Here is a 15,756-nt window from a genome sequence, read left to right on the forward strand (position 1 = left end):
AGTATCACCCATTCATTCTGTCGACTTCATCAGAAGAAGCTGCCAGTGGCGACATATCGTTTACATGTTTAGATGTAACATATGATGCCACTATCGTTGTAGACACATTGCTTTATGGTATGTAGAAGTAACTTTTCAGTATCAAATCGCCACCGTGGAGACATTGATGGCCTAATGATCTTAGGTAAAGAATGTGAAGATCTGCACAACCCAAACTTGAAGAAAATGCTTGCTACTACTACATATAGAAGCTGTGGTGATGTCCTATATAGATTATGAAGCGCTTTGGCGCAGTTTTCGTTATCATCACGCGGATGTGTCTCTGATAAGGGAGGGATAGACAGCGATGTGCTGTCAGAAATCCAACCAGCATCTCTGATTTTCAAGTATTAGCACGCCTTAGCTAGGCTGGGTGGCATCCGAGTTGTAACAGCAACCCAAAAAAATCTTTTTTTCTGGGTTGCCGTTACAAATCGGATGGCACCCAACCTACGCCTTAGCCAGACCTTCTTAAAGATGAAAATCAAAACTACTATGAACACATTGAAAAATATGCCTACTCCAAGAAGTAACTGACATTTAATAAAAACTATACTTCGCACTCTTTTAAAAAAAGACATGACGGCCAGAACGGCCGAAAGCTAAGCTGATCGAGCCGTTGCAATCATGCGTCCGCAAATCCAGGCTCAGTCACTGGATTTACCTGTAATAGGGTTCTTCCCCACTCCATCTTACTCAGTCCACCCTTACAAATCTAACTCATGACACATTGACACGTCTTACAAACAGGTTTCATCAGTGTCTCTTCATCAGAACAATGAGCATCGCCTGTCTTCTTCATTACGCCATTCTTTAAGAATCGGCCCAGAAACGTCTGTGGAAATCGATGTGCCAAACAAAGGTAATGTGTCCCGCTGGCAGTGTTAGAGAGATGGGACGCTAATTAACGGTGTTAGTCCTGTGTGAATGACGGATCGTCGTCCACCATTAACGGGGACGGTGTTTCAGCAGGCCGGTGGGGGAGAAGATTAAGTACGGCATCACGGCGGGCTCTAGTCGGGAAAGTGCTGACTAGAGGCATTCGTACCACCACCCCTGACATCCGGGCGAGGGGGTCAGCCATCCGGGACGATAAATGACGAGCGACTCCCGAGAAAATAACGAGGGCGATAACGCTTTTGCAGCATGTGCGTCTGACTCCAGGCTGGCAATATATCGTACAATCAAACTCTTATGTTATGTCACACGAAAACTACTAAAATACCTACGCCAAAAGGCAGTTACTCAAGCAACTAGGTACCAAATACCTAGCTCCTTCTGATTAAGACTTTCTTACTCGTGCATATATATGTATACAACAGTGTACTCTTTAGGAATATAGTATACCGTAGCTTAGAACATACGTGTGGAGGTGTACTAGTCAGATTTTATCAACATTTTGCCATGATGCCAGTTGAAGTCATATGTAGAATCTCTCTGGATAGACTGACACCAACGAGTAATCTTATTATTATCTGTCATACATTGTACCTGTTACAATCGTTGTGCAATAAACTTTGACTTGACTTTGACAAATCTACGATTTGCGGCTGTGAGGGATTGCTGTAAAACATAAGAGATTCTGGAAAAGTAGATTACGTGAGATTGATTTAATTTTCACGAAGGGCTGTTAAGACAAACGACTACGAGTCCAAAGGTGGTGTGCGGCAGAGGAAGCGGTGAAATTGGGGTTACTGTGGCACATGCACGTGGCACGTTTGCGTCTGGCTGAAGCGATTTCAATTTGTTTCCGGTGAACAGCTTCTCGGCTTGAAAATTGGAAAATCTGCTACAGGGTCAATCATCAATTATTTTTCTCCGGGTAGCTAACAGCGTTGCCTAATACTACTGATGAGTCAGCAGTAAGCCCAGAATGACCTACATTTCGTATCCAGACTCAATTTCCCCTGAACCACTTGCTAAGCACAGAAAACAGCCACCAAAACTAGTTCAGATAAGAAATAAATCGTTGTAAAAGTTTTCCAAGGAAACTAGAATTTATCTCAATACCACTTATGTAAATATGAATTCATTATATTTTCAGCAAGGCCTACAACTCATAGTTTTATTATAGATATACCAGATAGGAAGGCGACCTAGTCAAGTTTGAAACTTGTTCAAATTGTTCATTCTCGATCGACATGGTTGAACTGGAGACACTCATGCAGTAATAATGAATGGACAGTTCAGTCGTCATGGGATTTAGTGTTCACCCATGAGTGGCAACTGGTTGAACCCATGTGTTCAGCATTGATGAGTAACAACAACGTTAGCTACCTTCAAGACGCTCTTCCTGGCACAACGAAATCTGTAGTCAATATGTCTAAGGAGATTACTTCACGTACAAAAGACAGAATCTCAGTAGAGAGTTTGATGGTGCTGACTTCAGACACTCCATTCCTCAAAGTTGCTGGGATGTTGCATTCCAAAACGTGTTATTCCAAATCATGATTTGGAATGGACCACGTTTTGGAATGCAGCAGGCATTCCACATGTTGTATTCCAAATCATCTGGCGCAGCTGGATCACGATTTGGAATGTTCTAAAACGTGACCGGCCATGCTGTCAATCACAAATGATTGACAGGAGTGGTGATTAATTATTCATTCCGAAGTTTCCATATTTGGTCCGTTGGCTGCCTGTATACAGATACTGTGTTAAATCACGTCGTGTTTACTTGTCTGAACATGTCGTCGAACTTAGCGTGCCAAAGGTATTAGTACGTTCGAGCTGTATGGGGAAAATGACGTCAATGAACAGTACGATAATGTTCTTGGTATGATGTTTCATAGTCTGGTTCTGGTCTGAGTTTATCTTCATCAGTGTGCGGTCCTAAATGGTCGGACGCTCGCGCATCCGTTTCTCATTATTTTCCCGCTAATAGAATCACGTGATAGTTGTTTATACATAGAAGAGAGAACGTAATTTATAGCAAGGAGCTTTCATTTCTAGTTAAAACTTTTGATATTTAAGTGAAGTTTGTAAATATTTAGCATTACTTTGTGTCATTGAATTACGCAAATAAGCCTAATTTTGTAAGAATGTGGTCTCCACGGCCCATATGGGATATCTAGCCACGATATGGAATATTCCGAAACGTGCTCCAGACATGTTTTGGAATATTCCATTTCATGTCCTTTCTCTAGGCACGTTATGGAATATTCCGAAACATGTTTCAGACACGAAATGGAATATTCCAAAACGTGCTTCAGACATGTGGGCTTGGGAAAGGGCTTCGACAACAACAGTTTTGTGTGGAGTTGTTGAGTTTGAACATTTGTTGATGAATTTTTTAGATTGTGAAAGGGATGGCCGCCACAGTTGCGTGTGAGCCATGCTTCGGTTACCGCCAGTACACGGCCGAAGCATAGTTGTGTGCGGTGTCCGACGGGCATGCCGTGACTAAGGCCCGATTTAGACTAGAAACGCTTAAGGGGTTTTGGCCAGGGAAACGTTTCGGAACGGTTAACCGTTCCCGGTCTAAAGAGGAAAAAACGGTTTGTTATGGGTTTTCGCGGACCGTTTCCGAAAACCACCTCCATCGTGGTTTTCGACCGTTTCAGAACCCTTCAGCGGGGGGCCCGAAACGCTTTTGCTAGGTCTAAAGTCAAAGGGTTTCTTAAAACGGTAAACCAGGTCACGTGTCATATGCTAATCACATGCTAATAAGCCCGCGCACGTCCATTTTCTGGTAGATTCGCGCCATATTCGATTGTGTCCATTTTCGTCATTTTATATCATGTATTTCTCGAATTTTCGTCATCCTTTATGTCTGGGGGGATGGCAGAAGGCCAGGGGAGGGTCTAGACCCAAGAAGAGATCCGCTGCTTGATCAGCTTGTGGGCCGATCAAACTATACAATCCCGCTTGGAGACCTCGCGTAATAGGGAGGGCATACAGATGCTTGTGGACGGGCTGGCGGCTGAGGAGTATTTACGCACCCCAAAGCAGGTTCGGGCGAAGTTCAAGGCCCTGAAACACAAGTATCATAAGGCCAATGAGGCAAACCGTAGAAGCGGCTTGGGGAGGTCATCATAGGTCACTGTGGGTCAGAAACATCCTGCGCCACGGGTGGCCCGAAACGCTTCCGCCTCTGTGTCTAAAGACGAACCGTTTTCTGTGGCGAAACGTTTCGTACCGTTTCGAAACGGTATACCGTTTCTAGTCTAAATCGGGCCTAACACCGAGGAGGTTTAGAAGGTCAAAATATAGAGGCCGACAGCATGGGCAAAAGCTACCAATTTGAAACTTTGGGAAATATTTGACGTTAATCATGATTTAGATAGTTGACACAGGTATTCTAAAACGCGCGTGTGACATTTTGAGACTCCCATTTCATCATTAAAGTTTACACGTCTGACAGCCTGTAGCTATAATGGAACGCTAAGCGTTACAAAACATGCCCAGACACGTATCATTTAGCCACGCCCTCAGAAGTTCGAAGCTCCGCCCCCTAAGTACGAGGCTCCGCCCCCAGACACGTGATTACGAAAAGTCATGCTTTGGAATGCATCACGTTTTGGAATGCAACAGGCATTCCACTTCGTGTTATTCCAAATCATGTTTTGGAATAGACCACGTTTTGGAATGCAGGTGCATTCTATTCCAAATCATGATTTGGAATGGACCACGTTTTGGAATGCAACATGGGAACAACATTTTCGAAAGCCGCCCGGGAACATCAACTTGTTACCGAGACGTCGCTGCACTTCACTGGGTCACTACGTAGAGACTAGGGCACTGTGGTAGGTAAGCAGGCCCATTACTGCAATGTGAAGAGCCATTTGTCATTTAAACTCTTGGGGATGTACAGACACGGCTGGACGTCCATAGGATCTCATCTACAAAAATATTCGTCAAACTTCTGTTCCGAAGCTTGTCAAGTAACAGTCCCTGTAGACGGCACACAATACCACCCACCGGAATACAGGTCTCTATACTGTAACCATTGGTGTCATTAATTCTAATTTAAATATATATTGGAATGGTTGTGTAAAGAGCTAGTATTGCCAAAAGGCAATATTTGTTCATAGTATAACTTTCTCAATGTGACATTTCGGGATATTAAAGGAATAGGCAATGTTGCAACAATGACATTATGTATTGGTCTTCATGCATGCCTATACCAATGTAGTGACATTTGAATCACCGTAATATCCAATTCTACCAACAATCAAACCATTTCACATTGTATTTAAGTTCTGCGTACTAGAGACAATACGTTGTATGCCAAGAACAAATAAGATACATGAGTATGTGCTATCTATATTACTATCACCACAAGTACTGAACCCAGGAATAAACCATACAGCGACCAGATACTAGTTCGGCCCACGGTTACGCATTTCCCCTCTAGCCAACAAACTCCGGGCCAACTTTCTGCTGGCTCGCTTTCAGCTTCTGAGACCTAACTTTCTCTGTTTTTTAACCTTTCGTCATCTGTTAGAAGGGAATTCTCCCCACCCATCTACTGTCACACAACTGTACAGACGCACAATCAAGCAAAAACACACCCAAAAGCAACAGTACCCTGACAGGGCTCGATATTGACAGTGTGGCTCGATGGCCAATGGCCACTAAAATTTAGGCCAGGAAAACCAAAAAAGACACTTTGGGACATTTTGGGGACAATAGAAAAATAATCAACATCGTCAGTTCTTCTTTTGTTTTTTTATCAGACACACGTCCCAGCTTTTGGCTCCTGAAGAGTCCCCCCGAATTTCCTGTCTACTCTGGGATTCAGAACGTAAGCAAAATAAAGTTGACTTCAAGTTGAAATCATGGTATTACATACTTCCCGTAAAAAACAGGCTGGGACAGCTCAACCTCACCTCGGGAAAAATTAAATTTATTTTCAGGACAGTGCTGGGACAATAGGAAGAAAATTTAATTTCGATGTCTGCTGCCTGTGACGACGTTTTCTCACCTCATGCCGTACAGAATGTTGCCGTTCGGTTCAATCCGGATCAGCCTGTTGTCCACGGTGACCCGGTGGAGGAAGGAGCTTTTGGAGTTGACGAGGAAGGTGTCCGGTACCCAGAGTTTCTCCACCAGCCGCCCGTCCAGACTCAGGCTCTTGTTGGTGCCGGTGTACTGCAGGCGGTTGTCCCGCCAGTATTGCCGCAGGAATACGGTGATGGTATAATCCTGGAGAAACAGAATTGTATTAGTTTTTAAACATATCATTGATTGTATACAAGTGATGATACGTATCCAAGTCATCTATGGCAATCACTCGAGATCTTTATTTGCAATCAGATACAGATCCATGTACAGATATACAGATACAGATTTTCCTAGTAATGACCGTGTCAGTCCCTACACCTGAGTGAGGAGGGTTGACACGGTGGCCTTCGCGTGGACTTGTTTAAGGTGGATAACATCTGAGACCACACAAGTATCCAAGTACTATGGCAGTTATACTATGTACTTTAAAACACGATTGTGGAAAAAGTGCCATATACTTCTTACATGAACGACCTACATATACAGCCTGTGGTATAGGTTAATGTATGTCTCAACAATAACTATTTCTATCACGATCGAACTTGTGTCTTATTTTTATCTTCGCATGGCTTTAGTAAAGAATCGCCGCAATACGTCGATGATGATACGACGTTTGGTGATAAGACATAATTGAAAACAGTTCCTCAGGCAACTATATAGCACCCACCCACTAAATTTCGTCAAAGAAAAGTTCTAGATGCTACTTGAAGCGTCTATCTACCCAGTTGCTTGTGGAACAGTTTTCTTGTTAATGTTCGTAATGATTATAACATCAAGTAGTATGCTTACAATTCATATAGATTTAGAACGCCAGGCAAAGTAGTATTAAAGTTACTTAAGGCAGCTATGTGACATCTTTCAGATTTATGTAACTGTGCCGGTGTTCCGCCCCCAGGCATAGTGATTTTAGCATTAGCACTCATTTACAGCTTTACCTATGATCACCGCATAAGTCCTTATCATAAGACTGGGATCTTGGTGATAACAGAAAACAACTGTGCCTGTATCTGATAAGGTTAAATGCAGTGATTAGTGACCGTGGCTAGCGGTGCAGGAAACGGTAAGCACCGTGCCACCCATTGGTTAGAAAACTGTGACAAGCCACGTCATCAAAATGTCAGATGCTTCTCGAAGATTCCCTCAGATACATCCGTAAGTAATTTCATCAGGTTGGTAAAAGAATGAATAGCAAAGTTCTTTGATCACAATCATTTATTTTTCACGAGCCGACGTTTCGATGACCTTCTGTCATCTTCATCAGGGCAATTCTGACTGGTTTACTGTGCACCAAGTAACAGTGCACTGTGACCTATGTAACGACTTTAGTGGACTATGCACCAAGTAACATCTAGCGTCATTGCACAGCAAACCAGTCAGCATTGCCCTGATGAAGATGACAGAAGGTCATCGAAACGTCGGTTCGTGAAAAATAAATGGTTGTGAACAAAGAACTTTGTAAAAGTGTATCTGTGGGATGAATAGCAAACTTGTGCGGTAATTTAAAGGTACGTGCTGATGTCTGCGATATGCATGATGAGGAGACCGGAAAATTCCCCATGTTGTCTTTATAGCGCACGAATGCTGCACTAATTGCCTCTAAGTGTTCCAACTTCTGCAATGTCAAGGCTGAAGGAGGCTGAGAAAAAATCATTAGAAGTTTGAGTTCACGTGGTGGCCGACACATTTTGAGCTTGAAAAATTAATGTACTTTGTGATCGATGAATATGGTTATGTCTTTATGATATCGCAAAGTGGATATATCTAAGGCATTCTGCCAACATTTGGATTGCTTTAACTTCAATCTTGTTTACCACATACAGTCATGTTGTTTTGATGTCTGACAGGAAATGGATGGCGATGTGGGTTTTATCTCTTACTGGCACTTACAAACTCCTCAAGCAGAAACCTTCTACGTTCTGAAGAACTGGGGCACTGAATAATTCAACGTTGCCACCAGAGCTCGGGAATTTATCAGAGGAGTCTTTTATCATCGCCCACAGTCTATCTGGAGTGCATTCCGTGATCAAAAGCTTAGATGACGTCAAGAACATTGCGCTGAGTTGACAGATCTTCGCCAACATTTGACGGCCTGACACTTGCCGTAGGTTGTGAGTAAAGTAGAGTACGGATGGGTTAATCTGGACCCCGTCCCTTCAACACCCAGCCGGTGTCACTGGCTACATATGAAGAGATTAGCAAGGAGCTAGTTACGCCGAGGGGAAGCCATCCATTTCATAACAGGATATTCAAGAAAATGTCACCACGCGGGTGTCTCCTTAAGATAAAACGTGCTTCAGAATTTCACGGCAAGAACGTCATTAATCTTAACGGCAGAAGAACAACAGTTTCTTTCGCCGCAGTATTTGCATATTTTCGCCCGTAGGCCGTAGCTAGAGCCAAATATAACTAGTGTAAAAAAATTATTTCATAACTTCTTGCTGAGAACATTCAAACGATGGTGAAAACGTAGCCTCATTTCAGGAACTACGAGTTCCACGACTTCATACCTTCGTCAAATGATGTTAACCTTTATGACTGCCAAATTTACGACTGCATATTTCACATTGATTATGGAAATATCCTCATTTGTATCTATATCCTTTGATCATAGTCTCTAAATCCAATGGCAGTCCGATTGGTCTCCACAACGGTAAATTGCCTACCAAAAACCGTATACATATACTCGAGTTATCCTGTTAACAATAAAAATGACAAACAGAATGTCCACTGCAGTAACGTAGGGACGGCCCATGAGGCCCATTTTTTGGCTTGACCTTGGTCTTTTCAACGGTAACCTGCCTGCCAAAAATCATGAACATCGAACCATGTCTTCAAGAGTTATGCCGCATAGTCCCCCACAATATATATAGCAAAGTGACTTCATAGCCTTCTCGACAAAGGCAATGACAGCCCGTGTACTGGGCACAAGTTTGCCCTAACTATCGCCCTCAATCGTACCCAGGGAAAACTGGAAAACAGGTAACGGGCCTGAGTGTGATCTAGTAAAATAACCTAATTAAATTAATTGTAATCCTCGACGTCAACTTTCAGATTATCAAATTTTATCAACCATTTATTGATCCTAGGCCCAATCTAAGCAGTAGGGTTGCATTATGGATTAATAAATAATTTTTTTCATTGCAACACAACACCGACCGCTTGGTTTTTTACCAAGATGCTTTGTCTTTTTACTCAACATAAATTGTCTTCGAGGAACTGTATTTTCCTTCGAGCCTGCAATTTCTTTAACAGCCCATTAACGCAGTAGTTTGGAAGTTATCATTTGCGGGTTTGCTGTTTGCCATAAAGTACAATGCAATCTCGTGTTTTACAAGGGGCGATTCAAAGCCCTGGCGAGGGTTGCTTAGAAATGGCTTCATCTTCAAAAGTTCCACCCGAAGGCGTCGGGTAATGTCCACTGTGATATACACGCCAGGGTTGTTGGAGCTGCAGTATTTGTATGCATGCATGTCTGGAGCACGCCGATACCCAGCTGTTCAAAGCCGGTGCCCATAGTTCACTCCACGGGCGAGCAGACACCAGGGTCACCCCCGCACACTGACTTTCTCCCCGCCTGTCATGTTTATGAGAATTGCTTGGCCTCAGCTGTCGAGTGCAAACTAGGTCACTGTGAAAAACGACGCATCTATCACACTTTTAAATGAAGATGGGCTAAGATGGGGCTCTTTTCTTAGGTACCAGGACTATGCATCACTATTTCCTCCTAACTTTGGCATTATTATGTAGGGTTATGATTCGACCAATGTCACCCCAATTATACCCATTTCCACTGCAGCACCCAATATGTTGGGAGGTACCACACGCAGTCAAATCGTGTCTAAAGCACCCTGAATTGCAAATGCTACACGGTTTTACCATAGTCGGTTCAAATGTTAACATTCTTCACGAACGTTAGACCCAAATGGCGTTGGCCCAAATTCACCCTGTGCTGAAAATACCTCGGCACGAGTGGTGCGATTTCCGGGTGAAAGGAGTCTAATGGGGTGAATGTAGAGGCATGGCTCAGGGTTACAGATCAGGCATCGTTCTTGGTTATGGCCCGATATTGATACATTGTGGCAATCTTGCCAAATTGCAAGTACATTAGGAAGAATCGGGCAGAGGTTGTTGCCCGTGACATGCCATAGGTTTTGATATTTAACGAGATTTATGATTCCACGTTGTAATGCAAGCCAATGCATGTTTGCAATGTACCCTATGTAGTGTATAATATTATCCCACATTGGTCTTGTACTGGGGTTTCTTTTTTTATTGATTTGTAATTTTCTATTGTTACGTTTACATCTACAGATATCATCAACAAGCTGGTTTCGGGTGTGGGGAAAGGTTAAGGATCACATAGCTCGAACAATATCAGAAACTTTGACATGGATTTTTTTGTTTAATTTTTTTATTGCATTTTCAAGAAAGTATGACAGTTGTAGGAATACAAATAAAGTATACGTGGTGTACAAGACAAACAAACAAACTAAATAGTAATCCAAAACAGTTTACAAACTGTTTCCTAATTAACGAGATAATTGTGTAGTGTTCCCCATTTCCCCACATGTTTCTTTACTTCTTGACAATTCTGTGCAATAATAAACTCAATCTTACAATGAGTACTAACGAATTTAACAAACCTTTTAAGGCAAAAAAAACTTTGACATGGATGCTACCACATACATTGTAGACGTTGCTGAGATTGCAACGATGCATAATGCATAACAAAGTTACACCTAGTCTGTTACATGTACTGTATAATAGAGATTTCTTAATTCAACCCCGCAATATGATCGTCACGTCATGTCTAGACAGTATGATCAGAAGAGACCGAGTAGCTTCAGGTGACACCGTGGTAAATGATCCTAATCCCCGCTGTAGGGGCAAGGTGTAAGCCGCATGGTTCCCAGAGCTTACCGCGCTGCAGCCTTACCGGCAACATGGCAGTATCATGGTGGTGTGCAAATCCTAGGTACATTAAACGCTCGGCATGTATTCCCTTTAGCATACATGCCTAGTCTTCCATGGTTCAAACATCCATTACAAACACTATAAACTCCCACAGGCAGGAATAACGCAGTGTAGATATACTTCACAGCGTTCCAAAGACATAAATTCTATCCGCAATAGCTTTATAAAGTGTAATTGAGACAATTTTGTGTGATTTAATTCGCTCACTATGTATTCAGAGCCAATTCAAGAAAAGAATATATTTGAAGCTAAAAGTATACCAAGGTAGATGCCCGGCAAGCTACAGCTACAAAATAGGTAAAAAAAGTTTCTCTAAACGCCATCAATTGAATTTCAATATTTCAGTTCTTTACCACGCCATCTTTGCGTAGCTCTATTCGTTAAAGCACGCAGACATTCAGCTCGAAAAATGGGTAATATTTATGCGATTTCGTTAACAATGCCGACACGAATGCCAGCGGTGGCTTCGCGTGTCCTAATATGATTTGATCCGTAAAATTATATTATATTATATTATATTATATTATATTATGAAAACCATGCCGTGTTGTCAATTCTATTCATAGTGTTTCACTGATCATTGTATGTGAACATCTTCAACTTGTTATGGAAATATAAAGGTGTATTATATTGTCATATTAGCGTGTTGCGTCGTCCAAGGCAATGGTAGAATCGCAGATACCGAATGTGGTATCTTGTCCATCATCCTCATTATCTGTCAATACGTGACCACCAATGGCGTTATATAATATGGAGGAATTCAATTATCGACACGTTGTACCACATCTGTAATGAGATTTGTGTGACCGTGCTTTATCCTATAAGTTGATATGTCCATGCCGATACTTTTACCATAATAACGTTGCAATTAGGGAAAACTTGTAAGATGTGTAAGATGTCAGGACAATGTTCAAATCATCAATCTCGTATCAGCACTAAATCAGTGTCATACGAACACAGAATTAGTCTCGTACCAGCACTGAATCAGTCTGGTGCCACTGAACTTCAAACTCATACCACCACTGCACTAAATAAGGCTTGTGCTTCCATTGCATCAGGCCTGTACTACCACTGAATCAGGCTTATACTACCACTGCACTGAATCAGACTTGTACTGCCATTGAATCAGGCTTGTACTACCACTGAATTAGGCTTAGGCTTATACTACCACTGCACTGAATCAGACTTGTACTGCCACTGAATCAGGATGTACTGCCACTGAATCAGGCTCGTACGGTAATTGTACCAGCACTGAATCAGTGCGGTACCACCACTGAATCGGGCGAGTACTACCACTAAATTTAGGCATGTACTATCACTGAATTAGGTGTGTGCTACCACTGAATCAGGCTTGTTGTTGGCTTGGCTTCGTAATCGAAGATTTCGGGGGCCGGCCTTCCCACTTCTGCTTGTACTACCACTGAATCTGGCTCTCTCCTCAATGTTTTGTAAATCATCCACGATATTGACGGTTGTCTTGGGAACGAGATATCAGAATTTTCACTTCCCTGCTCCTGCAGATATGCTGCTAATTACGCCCGATCAATGAGACACACAGTCATCTCGTCATCGCGAACTGTCTCTCTCTAGTCCCCTGAAATGTCTGTTCCTTTGTTCACTGATGGGGCTTCATGTCACAGTGCATGATCGATGACAGAGCTTACAGTACCATTGATCGCAGTTGTGTGGATCCCTTTTTTCCCCTGAACCATATCAAGTTTACGTTGTCATTATTTTGGTTACATAACGCGCCTTGACTTGCATTGCTCTTTTCAATGTAGCCTTTTATCCTAAATTTTTGCGAAGGGGCTTTTCACCACTACAGCTAGCTACATAAGCCTCCAGACATGCTGCAAGAGTATGACAAGATGGGAACGATTCAGGCTTTTATATATTGTAGCCCATATTTTAGATAACGATATAGAGTAAAGTGGCCCTGAAATTGGGGATTCTTCGCCACACGTATGGCAGTTTTGACATTACCGGAGAAAGCTCTACTTTCCCTGTGGCAACTGAGATGGATAGATATGACTTGGATCTGTCTCTAGGCAGACTAAGTCTTCCCCATCTATCATTCTGTGACAAGTTTGTGCTAGAGAACTCCGGTTGATGAGCGGCAGACAAAGTAACTCATTTTTAAGCAAAGTTTTAATGCATGATGGCAAATGAAATCTCGTTTAGCTCACACAGTAAAATCACAAATGTAGAAACATTCATTATTTAACGACAAACCTTATTCCGAGAGGACAATGCCCTTGCATGAAAATGGAAACTGTAAAACACTAGTTACACTGCCAGGTCACAGACCGGGTAATACCGTATCCTTTATGATTCATGCTGCTCGATACATTAATGTAAAACATGGAGAACCGTTCTGCCCACAGGCTCACAAAAAAATCTCTGCTGTCCTAAAACGTCAATTTGGTGATAAAAGCATCGTTTGCATCAATGTCACGGCGACGTCTCGTCTGTGGACTAATGAGGGTCCCTCCACAACAGGAGTGCGGCATAACTTTGCTTTGTCTGTCCGATGAAAGGGTCTGGTATAGAGAGCTTTTGTTGCTGTTTGAAAGGCATAATAAACGTAGATCAAATTTTCTCGTGCCCTTCCTGTTTGACCCATTTTGCATTTGCTATTTAACGATTTACAGGAAGACGTTTTTTATCCATTCACAAACTTTTTACGATGCCTGATGGTAAAATGCGACTCGCATCTCTTTGGTCAGAGCACATTGGTGCCGACCTCTACTCTGATCGACGAATGGAAAGAGTCATTTCACGTGCTTAAGAATCTTAAAAAAAAACAAGACTTCGGGGTTTACGTCCAATCGTAAGAAGAAACCGCTACCAGCAACGTGTAGGAGAAGTCTGGGGTCAATCTTTTATTTTTTTCTTGAGATACATTGAGTTATGTTAGATTCCCGGCTACTGATCGACGAAGGGGGAGAGTTCTTTAACGTGCTTAAGAATCTTAAAAAACAAGACTTCGGGGTTTACGTCCGATCGTAAGAAGGAACCGCTACCAGCAACGTGAAGGTGAAGTCTGGGGTCAATCTTTTATTTTTTCTTGAGATACCTTGAGTTATGTTCGGTTCCCGGCTACTGTTAAATCTAAAATTTATTTTACCCTTCTGTAAGTGTCATTAGTCGGCCTAATTATTCTGCACTCAAGTGTGCCATAGCATACCCTCATTAAAATAACAGTGCAGCTAAATCTACCACCGTATCAATATCTTATAGGATTAAATGTTCACGCCCGATCATTAAACCAGTTTATAGCTAGTCAAAGTCATTGTTTGACGGGCAATCAAAGCACGTATTTCATGGCAGCATCTCGAATCAACTAAAGCTATGGGCTTTGGATAATAAAAGCGTGTCTGAAGAAACAATATCTAGACAGAGGCCCTCGAATACGAGCGGGGTCGTGGAAATATATACTCTGATATATGTCGTACTATATCCAATAGCCAGAGCAGGGTATCGGCCATATATCCTAGAAAACTTATTCTTCCTTCACCCAGTGTTATGGGTTCTCTCCATCTGTCGCACCCATGTTATAAGCACTTAAACGCACATCACGTCTGACTTTGTCAAATTCATTTGCATTCCTGTTGTCTCAGTATCATCCCACAAAAGATATGCTTTGGACCGTTGCTAATGTTATGTTTCTTATGATTACAGCAATTACGTGTAGTCTTTGTTGAGAGATGCAGTAGTTGCATTGAGTTTCTATATTACATTCCCGACGCTTTCATTGAAAACGTCATAAAGGTTTATTAACTACTTCCACAAGCTTTGGTAAGAAATGATGTTCACCGTATGATAGTATGATGTTTGGGCCCCTCAGCAGCACATTGGGTGAAACATTGGGCTGTTTATGAAAATGTAAGATCATTTGTCATATTAAATCAGATAAGACGAATATCCAACTGGTCGCTACCTTTGCAGCGAAGATTTCTATCGCACTGCCGTCATCACAGTCACGTCAAGTCATATTTGTTGATTTCTGATGGTTTCTTGATATCTCAATAATGTTTTAAATTGTACTCTGAATGGGTGAAACATACGCAACTATGCAGGCAATTATGTACCCCAGTTCAAAGTCGTCTGGTAACATTTGAATCCAATTTTAAGCTGTACATTGAATCTTACAGTTTGTGGTAGCACTAAATTTTGCCATAACTTGTCACGAGATATATTATCTATATTACAACTCCAATATTGCTTTCCTGCCATTTATTCCTTTTACTAGATATGACATGAGCTCTCCTAATCCTATCGTGGCAATACCCGGCAGATTCATATATTGCACATTTTGTGTCTTTCATCTTGTTCGTCATCCCCACTGGGATAGATCAATGTATGTACAACATTCCTCCTAAACGGCACATGGGATAGCGAATATACGTGCTGTTTCCACGGAAAGATTTGGATGTACACGACAATGTATTACATTCTCTTCTTCCAGCCGTGTTTAGGTCGACCATGAAATTGTATTATTCTTAAAATCAATATTATTAATGCCATCTAACATGAACAAGTACGACATCAACCTTTTAGCATTATACATTTTACTAATGTGTCCCAGTGTCACTAGTGAGCACGATTTTGAGCTACACAATGTCATACGTCCCTCCCCTTCTCATTAAATCTCTGCATCAGTGGGTTTCAACCCATTGGGGGATACATGTATAGCCTTTAACACCTCTTTGTGTGACATCCCTGCTCTGACCTTGG

The 15,756-nt window shown here is 42.0% G+C and overlaps 1 protein-coding gene across 1 annotated transcript in view; it reads right to left on the reverse strand.

Annotated features, from left to right (window-relative positions):
- The window catches only part of LOC109477157 (gamma-aminobutyric acid receptor subunit beta-3-like), a 44,354-nt gene that overhangs the window by 17,685 nt on the left and 10,913 nt on the right, over positions 1-15,756 (reverse strand). The window contains exon 4 of the mRNA XM_019778219.1: positions 5,966-6,186. Within this exon, the coding sequence (XP_019633778.1) occupies positions 5,966-6,186 (221 nt within the window). The remainder of the gene's footprint in view (positions 1-5,965; positions 6,187-15,756) is intronic.

The sequence above is a fragment of the Branchiostoma belcheri genome, unplaced genomic scaffold, assembly GCF_001625305.1.
Source record: "Branchiostoma belcheri isolate BF01 breed outbred unplaced genomic scaffold, Haploidv18h27 scaffold4, whole genome shotgun sequence".
In the NCBI taxonomy this organism is placed as follows: domain Eukaryota; kingdom Metazoa; phylum Chordata; class Leptocardii; order Amphioxiformes; family Branchiostomatidae; genus Branchiostoma; species Branchiostoma belcheri.